At 48.3% G+C, this 21,090-nt stretch overlaps 1 protein-coding gene across 3 annotated transcripts in view; it reads left to right on the top strand.

Annotated features, from left to right (window-relative positions):
• Nucleotides 1-21,090, top strand: part of THADA (THADA armadillo repeat containing) — a 2,999,906-nt gene that overhangs the window by 2,810,149 nt on the left and 168,667 nt on the right. For all 3 annotated transcript variants that reach the window (XM_069608464.1, XM_069608463.1, XM_069608465.1), the window contains exon 35: nucleotides 16,865-17,018. In XM_069608464.1, coding sequence (XP_069464565.1) covers nucleotides 16,865-17,018 — 154 coding nt within the window. The remainder of the gene's footprint in view (nucleotides 1-16,864; nucleotides 17,019-21,090) is intronic.

The following is a 21,090-nucleotide window of genomic DNA, read 5'->3' on the forward strand; positions in this document are numbered from 1 at the left end:
CCTTTTATCTTTACTGCCTACATGAGGACAAGACGCACGTGGAGAAGGACTGTGCGTTTTGCGGCAATATGTCGGAGCGGACCATGAAGGACCGCCATCAATGTCTCGCCAACTGGCTGGAAGGGAAGAGCCCGTCAGGCGAGAAGAAGAAGAAGAAATCCGAGCGGTCTTCTAAGACCCGGCGACGGGGGTCCAACACAAGGCCAAGCACCGCAAGTCTGCTGGCACCGGGAGCGCCGAACGGTCGGGCTCTACGGGCGCCAGGCAGGGCGCATCCTCCCAGGCACCATCAACCACGAGCCAACGCTCTGGTTCGGGTAAGAGGAAGGCCGAGCACCCGGCAAAGCTCCTGGAGAGGCCCCGGTTGAGCTCGAAGGCCCCATCGGTGGGAGAGCGAGGCAGTGACCCTCCCCCCAAGGAGAAGGCGGTGAGCGCACCTAAGGTGGTGAAAGCCTTAATCCATCCGGCCAAGGCCTCTATCGAGACAGTCGCGGCGGCCCTGGCTCAGCCTGTGGAGGCTACACCAGTGGTGGCGACCTCGGGGCTCAGAGTCTCCCTGCCACCGCGGAGTAGTCCTCTTTTATGCCCATCGACAGGACCCCCGTGAAACCTCCGATGGAGAAGAAAAAGGGGGGGCAGGAGGTCGTCGTGGATTCGGCCTCAACCTCTGAGGAAGAGCTGATCGAAGTCTTAAGCCACGGCGTTGGCGTGGAAGAAGACCAGCCCGTCGGGAGGGACACCGACGTAGGAGATGACGATAACGTCGAGGGTGCCGACGGGGCCCCTGACCGCCCGTCGGACTCCCCTCAACCAGTGCCGCAAGACAACTCGGCGGCCATTTTGTTGGCTATACAGTCCTTATGCTCGGAGATAAGGACGAGACTGCCGTTACCACCAGCGGAGGAACCGCTCCCGACGGGGGACCCGGAGCCAGGCCCTTCTGGGAGCCCTCCCCCTAAGAGAAGAAGGATTCATCCTCCCCCTCCTTTTCAGCCATCGCGCCCTGTTCAGCCCTCCTCCCCGTCCACGACTCGTGGGGATGATACGGGGACTGACACGGCCACGACGGGTACGGACGATGAGGTTTACGACGAGGATCTGCCGTCGTCACCTCCCACCCAGGCTTCCCCGCCCGACGAGATTGGATCGTTTCACTCCATGATCGTCAGGGCATCCGAGCTTTTCCAGCTCTGCCCGGAAGAGAAGAAGAAGGAAGGTTTCCTTTATCAACGGCGCGAGGCCAAGAGGAAGACGGTCCTCTCCGTACCTCTACTGGACGATATTTGGGATGAGGGCCTCGCCCTCCTCAAGAACCCATCCACGACGCTGGCTAGAAGGGATCGGTACGAGAAGAAGTACCGGGTCCCGGACGCGGCCCCCTTGTGTCTTTGGGCACAGCCGACCCAGGACTCGGTCGTCTCCGCTGCGGCCAGGAAAAAAACGGGGGGGGCGCGGCCTCTACGTCGACCTCCCCGCCGGACGGCGAGGGAAAGAAATTGGATACGATGGGACGCAGGGTCATCTCGTCTGCAGCGACGACGATTAAGGCGGCCAACGCCTTGGCTATCGTAGCCCGCTACGACAGGGAGTTGTGGTACAAACCGGCCCCCCTGCTGGACTTCCTACCGGACGACAAGAGGGCGGATGCCCTAGAGATCTTGCAGGAAGGAGAGGTGGCGTCGGACCACGCCATTACGATTGCGACGGACATCGCTGACACTGGATTTCGCGAGTTGGGCAACGGCGTGTGCCTTAGGCGGCGTGGATGGCTCAAGGCTACTGACTTCCGTCAGGACGTGCAGACCAGAGTCTTGGACATGCCGTTCGACGGAAACAACCTGTTTGGGAAAACAGTGGACGATTCCCTTCAAGCCATCAAGGCAGACACGGAGACGGCCCGGGCTCTTGGGGTTCTCCTGCAATGGCGGCCGCCCTTTCGGAGCGGCGGAGGCAAACAGGGTGCCTCCAAAGGTTCCGGCGGCGGATTTTCCACCTACCGTCAAGCGGCCCGTTCGTCGTCGCAGGTAGCTTACAGGGGACGAGGCAAGTCAGGCGTACCCCGCCGTCGTCGCCTAGGAGGTCAAGGTGGCAAAGCCTCGTCGAAGCAGGACTGAACCGGCCGTGGGGTCGGGCCCCCACCGAAGCACCCCGGTGGGAGGCCGGCTGGCGAGCTTCGTCAGCGTGTGGGAGTCCATCTCCACCGACCGTTGGGTGCTGGACGCCCTAGCCCAGGGTCACGCGCTCGAGTTTCTAAAGAGGTGCCCGCGCGTCCCCCCTGTGGCCAGGAAAGAACATCACGTCCCTCAACTTCTCTTGGAGGTAAAGTTTACTCCAGATACTTCCTCGTGAAGAACAAGACGGGAGGATGGCGTCCCATCCTGGACCTACGACGACTGAACAAATTCATCAAGGCACAGAAGTTCCGGATGGTCCCCCTCCAACACGTCCTGGGTCAGCTGGAGGAGGGCGATTTCCTGTCGTCGTTGGATTTGGAGGATGCCTACTTCCATATTCCCATCGTAAAGGGACACCGAAAGTTTCTCAGGTTCGTGGTCCAAGGGCGTCACTATCAGTTCAGAGCCCTTCCCTTCGGACTGAGGTCGGCACCCAGGGTGTTCACCAAGTGCCTTGCACCAGTGGCGGCGCTGCTGCGCCGAGAGGGGATCCACGTCTACCCCTACCTGGACGACTGGCTCATCCGAGCGAAGACGAAGGAGCTCGCCGTGGAGCACGCGGCAAGGACCGTCCAACTTCTCATGGACCTGGGATTCTCCATAAACTACGCCAAGTCCCACCTGGTGCCCGCGCAAGACGCACTGTTTCTGGGAGCAAAGCTCGACACAGTGTCGCTTCTGGCCTCTCCGTCGGAGGAAAGGACGAGGGCCATTTTGGGCAAGGTGTAGCGGATGCTGGTTGCGGACGCGGCCAGAGTGAGGTCCATCAAGTCCCTCCTCGGAATGATGTCTTCTTGCATTTACCTCATCCCTCTGTGCAGGCTCCGGATGCGCCCGTTGCAGGAGTTCCTGGCCGCGCGCTGGATCCAGACGACGGGCAGCTGCGAGGAGAGGATCACACTCGACGAGAGTTTCCGACGAGCGATCCGGTGGTGGGGCACCCGCGCGCATCTGACGGCAGGCATGGACTTCCAGACCCCCGGCCAACAGGAGACAGTGACCACGGATGCCTCCCTGGAAGGGTGGGGAGCGCAAACCGAAAATCTGCACGCGAGAGGCCTTTGGCTCCCGACAGAGACGTCCCTCCATATCAACGTCCTGGAGCTCCGTGCAGTGTTTTGGGCTCTCAGGTCCTTCCTTCCGTCCCTCAAGGGCAAGGTGGTGAGGATCTTCACCGACAACACCACCACCATGTTCTACATCAGGAAACAGGGCGGAACCAGGTCCCCAGCCCTGTCCAGGGAGGCGCAGGATCTGTGGCATTGGGCCGTCGCCCAAGGAATGTTTCTGGTGCCGTTTCATCTGGCAGGGATAAAAAACACCATCGCCGACTCACTCAGCAGGTAGCTGCGCTCGTGCCACGAGTGGGAACTACGACAGGATCTAGTGGACCGCCTCTTCCGACGGTGGGGCACACCCCAGATCGATCTGTTCGCGACAGCGACGAACTCCAAGTGCCGGAGGTTCGCCAGCAGGTTTCCCCAGCCGAGGAGCATGGGCGATGCTTTCTCGTTCCCCTGGGAGGGCCTGTTATTATACGCGTTCCCTCCATTGCCATTGCTGATCCGGCTCATCAACAGCTCAAGATGTCACGGTGCAGGATGATCCTCGTCGCACCTGCGTGGCCGAGGCAGATATGGTTTCCGGACCTTCTGGACTTGTCAGCGTCCCCGTCAATCAAGCTGCCAGTGGACGCGGATCTTCTCTCCAGGGAAGGAGGCGCCATCCTCCATCACGACCCGAAGTCGCTGAACTTGCAGGCCTGGCTCCTGCAGCGTTAGAGTTTGGAGGATACGACATATCAGCCGACTGCAGAGAGTTTCTTGCAAAGGCCAGGGCGTCCTCAACTCTTAAATGCTACGGACACAAATGGAAGAGGTTCTCTGTCTGGTGCCACGCACAGAAGATTAACCCTCTACGGATTACGGCTCCCCAAGTACTGCCGTACCTTCTGACGCTGGCCAAAGCTGGACTGGCGCACGCGTCCATCAGGATTCATCTTGCTGCGATCTCCCGATACACCAGAACCACGGGGCGGAAGTCTTTGTGGTCTCATCGTCTGGTGAAAGAGTTCATAAAGGGACTGTTCAGATCGTTCCCGCCGGTGAAGGCTCCGGCCCCGGCGTGGGAGCTCAACGTGGTGCTGACCAAGCTCATTGGACCTCTGTTCGAGCCTCTGTACTCGGCTCCGTTGAAGTTCTTGTCGTGGAAAACAGTGTTTCTTGTGGCCATCACCTCCGCACGACGGGTGGGAGAGATCCAGGCCCTTTCCTGCAAGGCCCCGTACTTGACTTTTCACGACACGAGGGTAGTGCTCAGGACGCACCCCTCTTTCATGCCCAGGGTGCCGTCGGACTTCCACCTCAACGAACCCTTGGTGTTGCCTGTTTTCTTCCCGTCGCATTCGTCGCCGGCTGAAAGGACTTTGCACTCGCTGGATGTGGCTAGAGCGCTGAAGTTCTACGTGGACCGCACAAAGTGTTTTCGGAAGACGTCACAACTCTTTGTGAACTTTGGACCTGTCAATCAGGGGAAGGCTCTCTCGAAGGCTTCCATTTCCAGATGGCTCTCCGACTGTATCATGTACTGTCATCGGTTGGCAAACCGACTGCTGCCTGGCCGTCCGAGAGCCCATTCCACCATAGCGATCGCAGCTACCACGGCGTTCCTATCTGGTGTGCCCTTGCTGGACATCTGCAGGGCTGCTACGTGGAGGTCGACACACACCTTCACGAAATTCTAATGCGTCGATCGGGATTCCAGGGAGGAGTCCAGGGTCGGCCAAGCAGTGCTGCGCAACCTGTTCGCCTAAGGTGAGCCTGGTGAGGAGGTAAGATTTGCTTAATGTTGAGTTTGATGTAATGCTTAATGTTGAGCCTTTGCCACCTCCCGTGGTTGTGCATGTGTGTACTGCTATGTATTCTTTATTCATGAGCATGTGAATCCATGCCAGACCCCATGCTGGAGAAAGGAACAAGTTACTTACCTGTAACTGTTGTTCTCCAGCATGGGTCTGGCATGGATTCACATGCGAACCCTCCCGCCTATCCCTCTGCGGCTCTTCACTTGGTCATACTGCCACTTCACGTGCTACCAAATCTGAAGATGGCTGCCAGAGGCGGGGCTTAGGTAGAGGGCAGTCATTGGCTGTGGTCAGTATGACGCAGAGATCAGTGATTGGTTACTACTACGAAAGACAGATCAGAAACAAAACTGATACTGCTTTTTTCTTTACCGAGGATTCCCAGCCTGACGACGGGGAATATTCATGAGCATGTGAATCCATGCCAGACCCATGCTGGAGAACAACAGTTACAGGTAAGTAACTTGTTCCATATCTAAATATGATCTGATTTAATCTACTTATTTCTCTGATTTCTTTACATCTGCATCATCTACAAGGGATGTTGTGATCGTAGAGGAAGTTCTGTCGTCTCCCTGAAACACAGTACTTGCGTTAATAAGGAAGAAAGTATAGCAAATGGAATCACATTATATGATCACGCTCGATGGAGCTGTCAGTAGCCATACCTCGTGCTGCTGAAGAATATCTATGGATGTTGTAAATGTAGTGTGCACTTCCGAAAGCAGTTGCGCCAATTCGTATACGCATGGTCCCGCTTCCACTTCCCCTGGAATTACTTGAATGTCAGGCTCCGCATCAAGTGCAGGGGTTGACCCTCCATCTACTCCCTGAAACATAGTACTTGCATTAGTAAGGATTACAATATTGAAAACATAACACACACTTGGGGTCGACCGCACAGGTACATATCTATGGCTAACCACGAATGAAACATTGTGTAGAACAATCAAACGACAAGTATTCCAGCTCTGATGATCTAGTTCGATGGAGCTGTCAGTATCCATACCTCGTGCTGCTGAAGAATATCTATGGATGTTGTCAATGTGGTGGACGCTTCAGCATCTCCCTGAAAGACAGTACTTACATTAGTATGGATAACACTAATTATAACTGAAAACAAACTCCAGGGGACGACAACTAAGGTGTATATAAATTGGAAAGCACTAACCAAACATTCGATAAAATAATTACACGATACATAAAAACTATTACTTGACATGCATAAAACAAGTCTGTAGCGGAATAACTAAGTAAGATTACCTGATACGCGCTAGAAGTGGTTGATAACTGCGGGCACGTCACGGATGTAGAATGTTCTTGCTTCAGATTCAGTGGATAGTCAAGCAGTTGTAAAGGTAAATTATTGTTTGATAATGAAATGCCAATATTAAAAATTGCCATGTAAACTGATAGAATACTTGAGAATAATGCTATTAAAAATGCGCAATATAGCACAGTTCCCTGTGCCCATAAATAGATTTCCTTTGAGGGTTATAAAATCGAAAAATAATTTATTGATAAATGTCATTATTCAAAAAGCTATACACTCCTATCAATATCGAAAGTATTACAAGGGACACAACACCTAAAATATCAATTAATCCATTCGGCTACCTACACACTAGCGCAAGGCCTAAACCTAAATCCGGACACTTGACTCACCAGTGGCGGAATGCGGACGAATAGAGTGGTAATAGCGTTTGCGAGCAATTTTCGTGTCGTTCGCTGTGTATTCTTCTTTGTTACCCAAGATGTGGCGTACATGTTCGAGGAAAAGATGCAGTATCGATCACCCCTCTTGTCCTCAAAGACTTGTTGGACTCTACTTTCAAGCTCATCCAGTGGATATCCGCAATGTCTGACCCATTCTCTTATTCGATCAACAGTTTTAGGGAATACATGCGTTGTAATGCCTTCAGATTTAGCATGGGTCTTCGAAGGGCAACCGCTAATCGAACAGGCAGGCATTGTTGAAAATTCTGAAAAGTAAATATCAAGATTATTATAAAACCTTGATGAATAAAAATGTCATAAAAAAGTAAATTAACCATAACATGTTCAATGCAAGGTTTGTTTTGGCCGCCGGAACTATAACAGTTCATCAAGTGCGGCTTAGTATTTGCATTACTTTCACAAATTAAAAATTGATGGAACTAAACTCTGAACATGTGACTCGTCCCTTGGATGTACTGTCTTGCACGAGAAGGAAACATGCTTACATTATAGACAGGACCGGCGAAGGATGCAATTCGATGACAATTTACACAGATGAAAATAAATAGATCTATTGATAGCATAACAATTGAAACTCAAGTCAATAGCAATGAGACCAATGAACATAGCACTATTGAGTACTCTACTCTCAGATAGATAGAAATTTAAAAATGACCGAAATATGACTGTGATACTTGGCCTTACCTTGACCAACAAACAGTTGGATTCAGCAAGCCCAGTAGTTTGTGGCAGGAGAACAGGTAATTGGCCACAGCTAGCACACTGACGAGTTTGCTCGAAGCGCTCACAGAAGTTCACAGATAGCACGACGACGAGCAGATTAGCATCGATCTCAGTGGTTCTCAAATAGCACATTCAGGAGTTGACTTGCAAAGCACAAAGATGTTCTCATGAGACATAGCAAGTGGTTTATAAAGTATTAGAAACAGGGGTGTGTTTGTGAATGAATGACGTGTATATGTCGTGGTATTATGTGGTTTGCCGGGTGGCGGCCAGCGTGGGGGGGGGACCTGGCCGGAGACACAGGGTCTGTAGAGGCCATGTGAGCAATGGCCCCTGGGCGTGGGATACCTTTTGAAGTGTACATGCTGTTTGGCACCTTGGCTGTTTGCGCCCCTGACAGCACACCATGGCAGCGCTCATCCCCGGGTGCGAACTGCCTTTAATAGGGGTGGAGGGTGTTGATGGGCCGGTGGGCGTGCAGGCAAGGAACAGGAAGACTGCTGAATGGAGACACACTTATGTGGATTGCAGGGGGGTGGCCAGCGTCGGGAGGCCTGCCTGGAGACACGGGGTCTGAGGAGGCCATGCGAGCGATGGCCCCTGGGCGTGGGATACCTTTTGAAGTGTACATGCTGTTTGGCAACTTGGCCGTTTGCGCCCCTGACAGCACACCATGGCAGCGCTCATCCCCGGGTTCGAACTGCCTTTGATAGGTGGGGTGTGGATGGGCTAGTGGGCGTGCAGGCAAGGCACAGGAAGACTCTTGAATGGAGATACACTTGATTCATTTAAAAAATCGAAACAACCGATGTTAAAATATATGTGGTCTTTTTATTTTGTTTCTTATTTTGATGGCACAAAAATACAAACATTTACACATTGTACAGGTCAGGTTGCAGCACAGCGAGGGAAAATCCCCTGTACTGACCGCTGTCACTGGGGAAAGTTTGTCTTATGGCAGCAACGGCACAGGTGAGTATTACTCTTCGAACGCGGTGTCCAATCCTCCCATGAAGCCACCATGTAAAGGAACGATAGGCCACCAGCCTGTACCACCTGTGAAAAAGAATGATACAAACTGTTTTTAAATGACCAAGATAAAGTTTATTAAACCTTTGTTGTCAATGACAATTCTTGTAACTAATGGCATTCTGCTCGGACAAATGCTATCTAGACACTGCACACTATTGAACGACTTTCATGCGTTACAATGAAATGTAGATGTAATTTTGAATATAGGAGACGACCATGAAATAGTAGCGGCATCACAACCACATTATACTTACTCGTTACTCGGATTACGAGGACGAACAGTTGCGCGAAGTTCGTGCATAAGCACCATCATTATCCTCAACATGGACCGTGTAAGGCAGGCTGCCCTGAAGTCTGGCAGCTCGGTGATGTATTGAGGCCGTGGCTTGCCTTCCGAAATGTAGGCCACGCATCCCGAGTTTTCACAGCAGCAGCAGTTCTCGTCCTCGGTTGGCATTAGCTCGCACCGATTGCATGTGCACCAGGTGGAAACACCGTCAACGCGACTAGGTCCAGTGTCTTCATCCGTTGATTCGTCCTGCCAACTGCCGTCCGAAGCCCCATCGTTTTCGCATGTTTCCCTTTCCAGTAGTTCCTCCTCGGGATACTCGGGCTCGTACATGTAGGGCATTATTGTAGTCATTGTGTGGTAAACAAACTAAAATAATTTATAGCGATGGTACAGGTGTTCACACGGGCTACAAGCGGCGAAGCTAGCTGACCAGAGCACAGAAACGAGTCACAGAATACTCAAAGTAACACAGAGAGAGGAATGGAATCGAAAATCTGCTGCTGTTTGTTGTCAAACGGTCTGTTTATACTTATTGAGTAAAGCGGCGTCCTGCCGTTTCCATGGCGACACGTCAATAGCTGAAGCGCAGCGAATGTTGACACAAGACGTGCTTTGGCGTTGTGAAATGGGCGGTACGCGCCTGCTGATGACAGGCTCAGGGCGGGAGATATGATTTAGTGCCGCAAAAGCAGGTCACCCAGGGCGATGGGGCAAGTGATAGGATTATCACAAAATTGCTGCGCCCTGCAGCCTGTTTTCGCGTGCGTTTAATGGACGAGAACTCGGTTAAGGTCCATAGGAAATGTTTCTAATATGGAGCGACTTAGGCTTAAAAACACATGGCCGACCCGTAGGGACAATAGAAATTTCTGGCCAAACCATTCTTTTAAAGATCCGTAGATTTGAGCCAGTTGATGTAGTTAAGTCTAAAAATTAAGATAGGGTTGGTCTTCTCTGATAGGGTGAGGCAGAGAGTTCCACAGTTGGGCTGCTTTGACGGGGAAACTACATCCAGCCACCGTTGAAAGCTTGAATCTCGGTATAGTGAGGCAATTGGAGTTGGTTAGCCTCGTCGGTCTAGTGGATGTTCTCCTGTGGAATTTGTCCATGAGTCAGATAGGGGCAGCATTGTTCAGCGCTTTACGAGTGACGGATGCAGTTATTAGCTGGATGTTGTAAGTTGAGAGCCAGTTATTTTGGTGCCTAATCGCAGATATGTTATCTTCTGGCCACACCAAGTGCTGCTCTTAGGGCATTGTTTTGGAGGATTTTTATCCTATGGATGATCGATTTATTTGCACCAATGTACAGGGCATTACAATAGTCTAGCCTAGAGAGTATGAGTTGTCTGGCCAGAATAATACAGTTGTCATCAGAGAGAACGGGTTTGCCAGTTCTAATGAACTTGCAAGTGTAGGCAGTGGCGGAGGCCATAGAGTTAATTTGTTTGGCAAAGGAGAAAATAGAGTCTATGTAAATCCAAGGGTCTTTACCTCCTTGGCCACCTTGATGCAATTGCTGTCGATTATGAAGGCTGAGTACCCCTGGCCTAATTTCTTGAGGTTGGTCAGGGTACCCAGGATGATGAGTTTGCTTTTATAATCATTCAGGCAAAGACCGTGGGTTGCCATCCATGCCTGGATGATGAGGCACACTCTATTCACCAAGGCCAAATCCTTAACATAATCCCCGGAAAGTGGGAGGAGAATCTGGGTATCATCTGCATAGTTAGTGTAGGTGATACCAAGATGGTCCAGACCGTCGAAAAAGGGGCTTAGTGAATATATTGTATAATGTAGGGGAAACACAAGAGCCCTGGGGCACCCCGCACGGAATAGGGATAGGGTCTGCCGCTGCAAAGGGGGAGAAGACCCTCATGGTCCTGTCACTCAGGAAAGACTCAATCCATAGTATGGCCTCTTTGGAAAAGTGGGCGGCTGAGTCTAGGTGGCTGCATAAGACCTTATGATCCACAAGGTCGAATGCAGCCGATAAGTCGGGCAGTAGGAGGAGGGCTAATTTCCCCTTTGTCTCTTAACTCATCAATCTGTGTCTTCAAATCGATAAGGGCGGTCTCCGTTCTGTGTTGTGGGCGGAAGCCTGATTTTCACTCTCCTAGGAGTTTGTGGAGTTCCAGATATTTTTGGATTTGAAGGTAAGCAACCTTGTCAAGTATTTTTAACACAAAATTTACTGTCGTGATGGGATGGTAGTTGGTGGGTATGAGAGGATCAAGGGTTTGCTTTTTTAGCAATGGGAGTACCCAGGATTATTTGAGGTTGGTGGGGAGTAAATGAAGCATTGATAAGTTTAGAGATAAAAAGGGCAATATCTCTCGCGGCATCCTTTATGAGCTGGGCTAGGCAGAGGTCGTCCTAGCAGTTGGATGACTTGAGTGAGAGAATAACTTTTTCTACCTCAAAAGTGGATGTTTTGGTGAAATTTAATCGGAGCAGGGGGGTTAGGTAGAGTGTCCTTAAGGATGAGATCAGGAGTGGAGTTGTTGGGATACGATAGGGAATTAAGGGAGGCTCTTTTTAAGGCTATTTTGATTTGGAGGGTGGTTACTTTGTTAGAAAGTGCCTGGTTTATATCTGAACACCATTTTATCTTTAGTACAGATGTCGGGAGTAGGGATCGGAGGCTCTAGTTCCTTTAGGATGGTAAATAATTCCTTCCTTCTAGAATTGGCATTGGAAATGTGTTTATTGTAACGTTTGGCCAGACAGATTTCCTTCTTATATTGGGATGAGATTTCAGTTAATTTAGTTTTGTTAGCTTCCGACGGGAGTAATCTCCAGGATGTTTCACAACTCCTTTTTAGTTGCCGTAGGTCCTTTAACTGTGGGGTGCACCACTTGTTCAGGTGAGTTTTAGGCTTGCTGGGTCTGAGTTTCATAGGGGCAATGATGTCGAGCGAAGTTAGCATGATTTTATTGTACTCGTTGACAAGCATTCCTGGATCCAGGTTGTCAGCAAGCGAGTTGAGGGTGCGGAGGATGGCGGGGATCACTTTGTCCACTGTGATGCTCTTTTTGTTTCTTGTTAGGCAGGGTTGGGCAGTAGGGGTAGCTAATGAGGGTGGTCTAGTAGTTGAGAGCGCAAAAGACAGGAGGAAGTGGTCCGTCCATGGTTGCAGGGAGATGGATGTAATGTTAGTGGTACAATTGTACTCAGCCACCCAGTCAAGGGTTCTCCCTTTGTCATGAGTAGGTTCGCTAATTTTTTGGAATATGCCAAGTTCGGATAGGATGTTGGCGATGGCAGTAGCATGGTTGTGTAATGGCTTGTTGAAACTCAAGTTGAAATCACCTAGAAGTAGTAGTTGATAGGTGGTTTTGAGATTATTAAAAAGTAAGGAGTAGATATCCTCCTCAAACATCCCGATGGGGCCAGGAGGTCTGTAGATGAAGTGAATGGTAAGGGTCTGAGAGTTGACTAATGAAAGTTTGGCTGTGAGGGTTTCACAACATTGGGAAATTAGGGAGGGAGATAAGGCTTGATAAGGCTTGAGGTGGAGGTATTGCCATTATATCTAAATTCAGCCTCTCTATGAGAATTACTGACCACAGATAGACGCAGGAAAGACGACGGCCTTCCAGTCCTTTGTGTGGTGTTCGAGTTCTGTCCCATCTCGGTTATAGAAAATGAAACATTTCTAACGGACATGCATCCTACTACTTGCCCCTGAGACATTTTACCACCCAAAATTATTTTGGAAAATGGGATAAATGTTGCAACATTCTTGGGGAGATTTGTGAAGGCTTTGTTTCTTTATAAACCAATTTCATCCACAATTAAAGAAGTCGTGATAATGCCTCTAATAAAAAAATCCTGAATTGAATCCCGCGGACGCTGCCAACCTTAGGCCAATTTTGAATGCCCTCTTCTTGCACAAAATAATGTATAAAGCCGCCAAAGCTCAATTACAACAACATGTGGAAGCCTATAAACATCTACATATGAAACAATTGGAGTTCTGACGGAACATTGTTATGGAGATCGTAATCTTGGCCTACAGACGCAAATGCTGACCGCCTTACAAAGGAGTACGGGGTCGCTGATATTCCTTGACCTATCAGCAGCCTTTTACCTGCTTGATCACAAAAGGCTGCATGACACTTAAGCAGACACTGGTAACTGCTCCCAGAGGTGATCATGTGGATGGACTCCTTCCTTGGGGACAGGAAATCTAAGATCTGTTGGGGGGATGTTTCATCAGAATCATCTGAGATTTTTCATGGGGTACCACAAGGTGCTTGCCTGTCTCTGTCATTGTTTAATCTCTATATCAAACCACAGAGTGTCAAAATGGAAGAACTTAGCCTACAGTTTACTAATTATGCTGACAATATACAGTTGATTATAGAGCAATCAAGTCTACAAGGCGATTAAAGACTGGATGGCAACAAATGGGCTTTGCCTGAATAGTGCTATGTTAATGGTGGTAATGGAGCTGATGGTTAATGGGTCAAAGCAAGCCAGGACAAATTTGAGCCAGGCCTACAATGGGTTTGAAATTGAAGGTTATCGAATCTCAGTAGTCGATAAGGTAAAAACTCTTGGTATCTAAATGGAAGCTTCTTTAAATGTGAATGTGCACCTGAACCATGTCGTAATAAACTCTCTATTACCTGAAGGTCTTGCGGCAGATTAGCCCATTAGTCTCTCAAAAAAAACTGTGAAACGCTAATCCAGTTTCTCATATTACCGGGACTTGTAACTCCCTTTTAGGGGGGCAAGCAAAGAATGTTTGGGGAGAATGCAGAAAATCCAGAATGATGCTCTGTTTATTGTCTGCAATATCTCCATGAGAGAACCAGTATCCAGAACCGGGAAAGAGCTCCACTGGCTCCCTGTGGCGGCAACAGTCTGATTTAAGATTGTTATGGTGGGCCATAAATGTTTATTTGGAGATGCCCCAATCTATTTGCAAGGAAAATTGGAATTTAACAAGCCTCGCCGCACTTTGCGGTCTTGTGATGCACAACAGCTCACCATCCCACATTTTAAACGAGCCAGAGGGGATGGTAGATCTTTCCCAGTACTGGCTCCACAGGCGTGGAATGAACTGCCAATTGAACTACGAGGGGTGAAATGTCATCGTACTTTTAGGAAACATGTGAAAACCCTCCTGTTCAAGTAGTATAGTCAGTTATCCTTTTTTATGATGTCCTGTTGCTGTCTTTGTATCTTGTGTTTGTGTAAGCGCACTGATGCCTAATGACTTTGGTGCTCTATAAATATACATAAAATAACCCATCCAAATGTTCTGCCCAAGGTGATCACTCCATTCCATTTGAATCAGGTGATCTGCCTGCCGGTGTTCTTCCCGTACCCGCAGTCGGATACCGAAAGGGCTTTGCATTCCTTGGACTTCAAGAGTGTCCTCAAGTTCTACCTCTCTCGGACAAAATCTTTCAGGAAATCTAAGACATTGTTCATCACGTTTGGGGGTACGTCCCCTGGCACGCAGGCTTCCAAAGGTTCTATCGCCTGCTGGATGGTCCAGGCCATCTCAGAGGCATATACAGTCATGGGTAAACCGGTTCCTGAGGGGATTCATGCCCACGCCGGCCGAGCTAAGGCCATGGCATTTCAGAGACATGTTTCTTGAGATATCATCAGGAGGCCGGCTACTTGGACCACTCCCCAACGGCCTCCTGTAAGCACTATTCCCTGAATACCAACTCCAGGCAGGATGCTGAGTTCGGTCAGGTGGGTTCTGAAGAACGTGTTAGCTTCGTCCTAGATATGAGGCAAGTTGTCACAACTCCACCCTATGGTCTTGTTTGGTGGAATCGCCCACAAGGATAGAGAGAAGGGGACGGAACGTATGAGTAATTAAAGTGACTCACTATAGTACTCATTTTCCATAGTCACCTTTCCTCCATACGTCCCACTCACCTTCCCCAGCTTGTTGCTAGGGACTAATATATTCAGTGTAGCCAGTTATTTAAGCAGCCAATGTGTTAAAAGGGGCCTGAGGTGAGATGCTGGAGTGTGGGGCCTCTGGGGGATTGTTCCCACACCTGGGGCCGCGCTCCCGTGCGGTATACTAAATTTACAGGGGAAGCTCAATTTTTTGCTGCCAAAGCTTCTGGTACCATCCCCAAGTTGGGGGACGCCCACAAAGATGGAGGAACAGAGACTATGGACTATGAGTACTCTAGTCACTACAGTGAGTAACTTTAATTTCTAATGTTCATTTAGACTACTAACTTGGAAGACTGCTTTTTCCTGGTGGCCATCACTTCTGCAAGAAGGATGAGATGTCAGCACGTTCTTGCTAGCCATTGTATGTAATCTTCTCTAGGGAGAAAAGTAATATCACAATTTCACATATCCCACAGAATTTAGCTGCTAGTGTTTTACCCGCCCACAATCCCTCAAAGGAAGATGAGAGGTTATACAGATTGGATCCCAAGAGAGCCTTGAGCTTTTACCTGGCTAGAACTAGAGTTCAGCATAAAAGATTAACATTTCATTGGCTATCACAGAATGCTATTCAATAGGAGAGAAGGAAATGCCTGAAGGACTCAGAGCCCATTTTACTAGAGCGGATACCACCACTTGCGTCCTTTGGCAAGGTGTCCCAGTTTAGGACATTTGCTAGACTGCAAACTGGTCATCATTATACCTTTACCAAACCGTATTGCCTGGATTCACTGTCTGGCCAGGAAATCTGCTCTAGCATAGCTGTCTTCCAAAATGTCCTCATATGGTTACATTCTCTTTGGTGTCACTCTCCTCACCCGGTTATATTACCAGAATGGGAGTCTATCTAAGATGTGGAATGTGTGTCCGGACACTATCCATTAGAAGAACTACTGTTCTTTCTGATGGGTGTGCGGATTCCTCATCACCCTCCCATCTACCCTGCTCATGGAGTGCTCCTCCAGTTTCTCGATGATTTCCTAGCATGATTAAGAAAGGGGGAAACTTAGGTCAAGGGTGCGGTGCAAGCTATATATTATTGCTCAACGTCATATTGGGTGTCACAGAGAGGTCCTGTTGTGAGGGTTCCTGATGCTGAGATTAAACAGCACCTCCTGCTGGGTGAAATATTTCTGTCATCCGGCTGACACTGCAGAAATATATCTAAGTTGAGGAATCTGTGGAAGGCATGTCAATCAGTAACACAAGAAAAAAAGGAGGAGATCAGGCTACCCTGCCCATACACGCATAGATAGGTTAACCCAGAATTTAGGTCAAAACATTGTAGGGAATTACTCAACAGTAAGTATGGTCAGATCATATTAAAATCATTTTATTCAAAAACATAACAGTGTCACATAAAAAACAAGTAGACATCTAGCCATCAAAGACTAGGGAAACTGGTACACGAAAACCACCATGATGAATGGCAGAACTATTGTACTTGTGCAGTAACAAATAGGGCAAGTATTAAAGTGATGTTAGTAACAATGTGAATGGCAATTCACTGTAAATATCGAATGGCAATTCACTGTATGTGTCAATACATTAAGTGTTTTTAGCTAGGCAGGAAGAGATGTATCCAACATAAGTTCATTTGGTAGTTAGACCCTCCAGGCCGTCCTCAGGAGTCTATCATTGCTTTGGGTTTATAGTCATTCGTCTGTGCCCATTAAGTCTGTCATTACCTCACTTCATTGGAATGTGTTTCATTTGCTAGAGTTATTTCATTGTGACTCTTCATTTCCCATTGCATTCCCGGTTCTGCACCTAGGCCTGCTATCCCCCAGGTTGCTTATTTGCCTCTACCAGGCATCACCATTGGCAAGGTTTGCACATTCGCTATGCTGTCGACACTGTTGCTTCAAGCTCAGAACCATTTACCAGGTTTCCTAGACATTTTTCATTCAGCACTAATTTTCTGGAGGCACTCGCTAGTAAGAACGAAAGTTGGCTCTCACCAGTGAAGTCCCTTCGAGTAATCTGTAATCGTTAAATAAACTTCTGTTACATTAACATAATTCTGTTCTCTATGGGAATGCGCATTTCTTTATCTTTCATCTTATTGAAAAAATATGTTGCCTGACATATATTATATGTTTTTAGCCTTTAAAACAAATGGAATTCGACTTAAAGCAGTGGGTTCGCCTAGTAGCTAACTGCTGTGAAGATGCACAACAGAGTGAAATAAGAGCAGCTGCAGCAGAAGTACTCATTGAAATTGCACCAGTTCTTCTTACCAATCAGAATCTTACTCTCGGTAAGTGCAATTGTTGCGACTAAAGTATGTGCTTTGTTAATCTCTGACTCCATGTTCTGTGTGTTATTCCATCTGTAATATGAACTCTTGCTCGTGAACTACAATAGGATGTTAAAAGCAGCGGGTGCCCCCTACTGTGCTGTTTATCCTCTGTGCTTAGTATTTTTTTTTAAAAAACATTCTATAGGCATTTCACTTATGTTTTCTGGGGTTTGCCATTTTGCGCTCCATTCATACCATCCTTTTAAATGGTTTTTTTCAGCAAATTGATAAAGGTTTTATTACACTAGGTTAATCATGCCAGTACTGCTTTTGATGTAACCCATTGCCATACACACAATGGCCAGTTGGTATGGCCTTCTGCTATGCCCAGTAGCCACTTTACCACAGCTTTGCTGACCATGCTCGGCTAACTTCAAAATGCCCAATGTGCCTCCTGGACCTCGCCAATGGCCATTCCCAGAGACCCTTCGCCTGTGCATGTCCTTTGACCAATCCCTGTACACTTCCAAGCACCCCCAATGGGCTTACTGGTCTTTGCGGTAAAGTGCATTTTTCTGCGGCATGTAAGTTGCACACTGGCTTGATCTTTGACTTTGCCCCAGGGACCCAAACCTCCCGGTGGGACTTTTGCCCCATGCCCTTGCAGCCACCCATTGTCACCTCCTGCTTGGTCTTTATACTTGCTCTAGACAGGGCACCTCCAGATCTTCAGATATGCCCAGTAGCCATGACCTGCAGCCATGTCCAGTGTCCACTTTGCCTATGCCCCAGGCACCTCCAATCCACCCACTGTGCCCATTGGCCAGTTTGCCCAGTGCAGGCTCATGTATCATGCCCCGGGCATCTCCACCCCACTCAAAGTGCTCCTGTTGGTGGGCTCAATGGCCACTTTTCCTTTAAGCTATGGAGTTGGTAACTGGAGCCAGGTCCCTGAACTCCGCGCACAATCTGGAAACTTTGGCACTGGATCCAGATTCGCACACCCTTTTTTATTTGATTTCAAGGCTCAAGCCAGGTCTGATACCCTCCTTTAGCCCACATACCTGACTTGATGTGTGCAAGCCAAAAAATCCCCTCTTTTGTAACCCCTTATCTATAACCACATTTTATAGATCGTGCACGTAGCCTCGAGAAACTGGTTCATTTTTTGCTTATCGGAAGAACCAGGACCTGGATTAACACTAAAGTTTACAGAATCTGCACAGCAGAGTTCATGCACCTGCAACAGGTTTTTATTCATCACTTCTGTGCCTCCGTTGACTAGCGAACAATGGACTCTGACTGTTTCTATTTGAGTTAATTTTACAACTTTAAGGGCAGCCCTTCCTCCACTCGGGAGTGCTCCAATATGCACCTGACCAAAATCATCAGACCACAATGTAGGGTGTTCTGAAAAGGTTCAGACTGCCACCACCAATCAGACGGGCTGTCTTTTGACTGCCCTATCTAGTTGCCAAATAATCCTCAATTCTGTATATGTGGTCTGGATCTTCAGATCTAAAACAGCCCCTCAGCACATCAAAAAGATTTCAATGGATTGCCTTTCTCCTGCAGATTCCTCATCAGATAGATATCCTCTTCCAGCTCCAGCTGCTCGGAAAAAAATGTTGACAGGGGGTGTAGTGGACCTCAACTCGGCTGACTATCTTCGATCCGTCTTGATTCGGTGCTCGATCGTCGGCTCCGGATGTGACGTCATATATATACTGCGTCACTATTCCCTCGTATCTCAGTTCCTTATTTCCGTACACTTTGCACAATGCTCTTGCGGAAGGCCCGGGAATTCGACGTTTTTTTCATCAAATTTTGTCTTTGTGAACTGCAATGCCAGCGCCTCAGATTTTGGGGTTCAAACGCTGCTCCGATTGCGGCTCCCAAGATGTCGGTGACCGACCTGCATGACATCTGCGTGTGGTGCCTCGGCACGGACTATGACTCTGAGGGGTGCGCATTCTGTGGCAAAATGAACCCAAAGCCTGTTCGAGAGCGGTCGACCGTTCGGTTTTCTGAGGCCGAAACAGAAGGGCCCACACCTGAGGAAGAGAGTAGGCACTGGCGCAAAGCGATCAAACAATCCCATTCGCGGAGCCACTCCTCTTCGTTGTCCTCTCACAAAAAGAAGAGGCGTCACTGACGCGACTCCCATTCATCTTCGGAATGGGGTAAGTCATTGGCGGGGCCGACTACCAGGCAGGAGTGGGAGGTCTTTAAGTCACACATGTTGGCTATGTTCGAGAAGGTGGGTGTGGGCGAACTCCCAAAACAGCAGGCCCCGGTAGCTTCAGTGGCGCCCAGTGATTCCGGCCCCAAGATAGCACCATTACCAACGCCATTGGCGTCAGGGGAGCCTTGCAGCTCGGCGCTGAGGAAGGCAGGCAGGCCGTCACTGCCGGGACCATCCTGCAAACTTCAGGGCCTGATTATTCTCGACGTGCCATCAGCGCCCACATTTCCGCTAATGCTTGCAGCCAATCCCTCGACATTGAAGGACAAGCCTTCAACGCTGACCATCGGCAATCTATCCTTTGCACCATTTTCTCGATTCGATTTCTTTGGGTCGATGGCGCAGATTTTCGCTGCCGATGACAGGACGACAAAAGTGATGTGAAGGCATCATGAAGTGCTACACAGACAACAGACTTCAAGTCTAAACAAAAGAGGTTATTTCACTGAAACATCAGGATGGTTAAACGCCTAAATGCTGCATGCTAATGTGGGTTTTCCCTACTGAAATGAAACTAAGGAATGTCTTTGACAAAGAGTTCAACTTAAAGGTTTGTTCATGTTCAAAACTTATCCTTGCCCTAACCACTATATTAAACCAATGTGTAGGGATGTCAAACTCAAAGGAAACATGGTTTAACTCAAAGTTGTTCTGAGCTTCTTCCTGCTCATAGCTTTCTCTCAGCTCCCCTCCCCCAAGCATAAGCAATATCCATGAACGAAAAGTCTCAAAAGGTACCTTCTTCAGTTCAAGGCAATATAGTTCAACACAAATCCTTGGGGTTCCCTTCCCCAAGTCTCAAGTAGTACAATCCAGAACAAAAGGATCTCAGGATTCTGTTCCCAAGACAACTAGTGTAATTCAAAAGTGTTGCAGTGATTTTGTTGAGCTTGTTTCCGGCTGTCTTTAGCTTTCACCAATTACGATTCTCTGTTTTCGTGCAGTTGTCAGACCACACAGTCTACCCATCACAGGTCACGAAACCAGGATCCCTGGACTCTCATTGGGCTGGTTTCGGGGTATCCTTAGCTTTCACCATTCAGGGTCCTCTGGTCTAGGCGCAGTTGTCAGGCCACATGGTCCACCCATCACAGGCCATGCAACCAGGGTCCGTGGACTTCTCAGCCCAACATACAAGTTCCTTGGCACTTGTTCCTGTGCGCCAAGTCACCCTTGACTCTGCTCTATTGGGTTCCTGGCTTTTAGGGTGCAATCTTATATCCTTTAGCTTTTCGTGGATTGTCTTGTGGCCCTGCCACCATGTATCACACGCCCTTCGCCAAGTAGTTGCCTTGCTACACTGCATTCATTCATTAACGTTTGTTGTTCATGCTTTCTTTAGTCAATTATAAGGTTAGATGTAATTCACTGTGCAACCCGACTTTACTATAATTTGAGTTTCAATTCAGAGTTCAAAAGCATTCTTCTGTTTCTTAATCAAAAGTTTGAAGGCACACTTGTATTGTCTCAAGGTAAAGGTTTTTTGAAGTTTGCAATTCAGTGTGCTTGTTTAATTCAATGGGATGTTACCCTGTAATGTGATGTTCCAAAGTCAAAGTCTCATATATGTCGGTATTCAATATATATGCACTTCCTTGTAATGTTAAGTTTTCATATAGTTCGGTATGCAGTATGCCTTGGTTCGTTACAAGGTTAAGGTTTCATGTAGTTCGGTATTCAATATAGGTTGTTTTCTTGTAATGATAAGATTTCATGTAGTTCGGTATTCAGTATACCTTGGTTTCTTGCAAGATTACGTTTTTATGTAGTTCGTAATTTAGTATGCCTTAGTTTCTTTCAAGATTACGTTTTTAATGTAGTTGAACATTCAATAGGTGGAAAGGC

The sequence above is a fragment of the Ambystoma mexicanum genome, chromosome 4q (genome assembly GCF_040938575.1).
Source record: "Ambystoma mexicanum isolate Mex_15411 chromosome 4q, UKY_AmexF1_1, whole genome shotgun sequence".
In the NCBI taxonomy this organism is placed as follows: Eukaryota; Metazoa; Chordata; class Amphibia; order Caudata; family Ambystomatidae; genus Ambystoma; species Ambystoma mexicanum.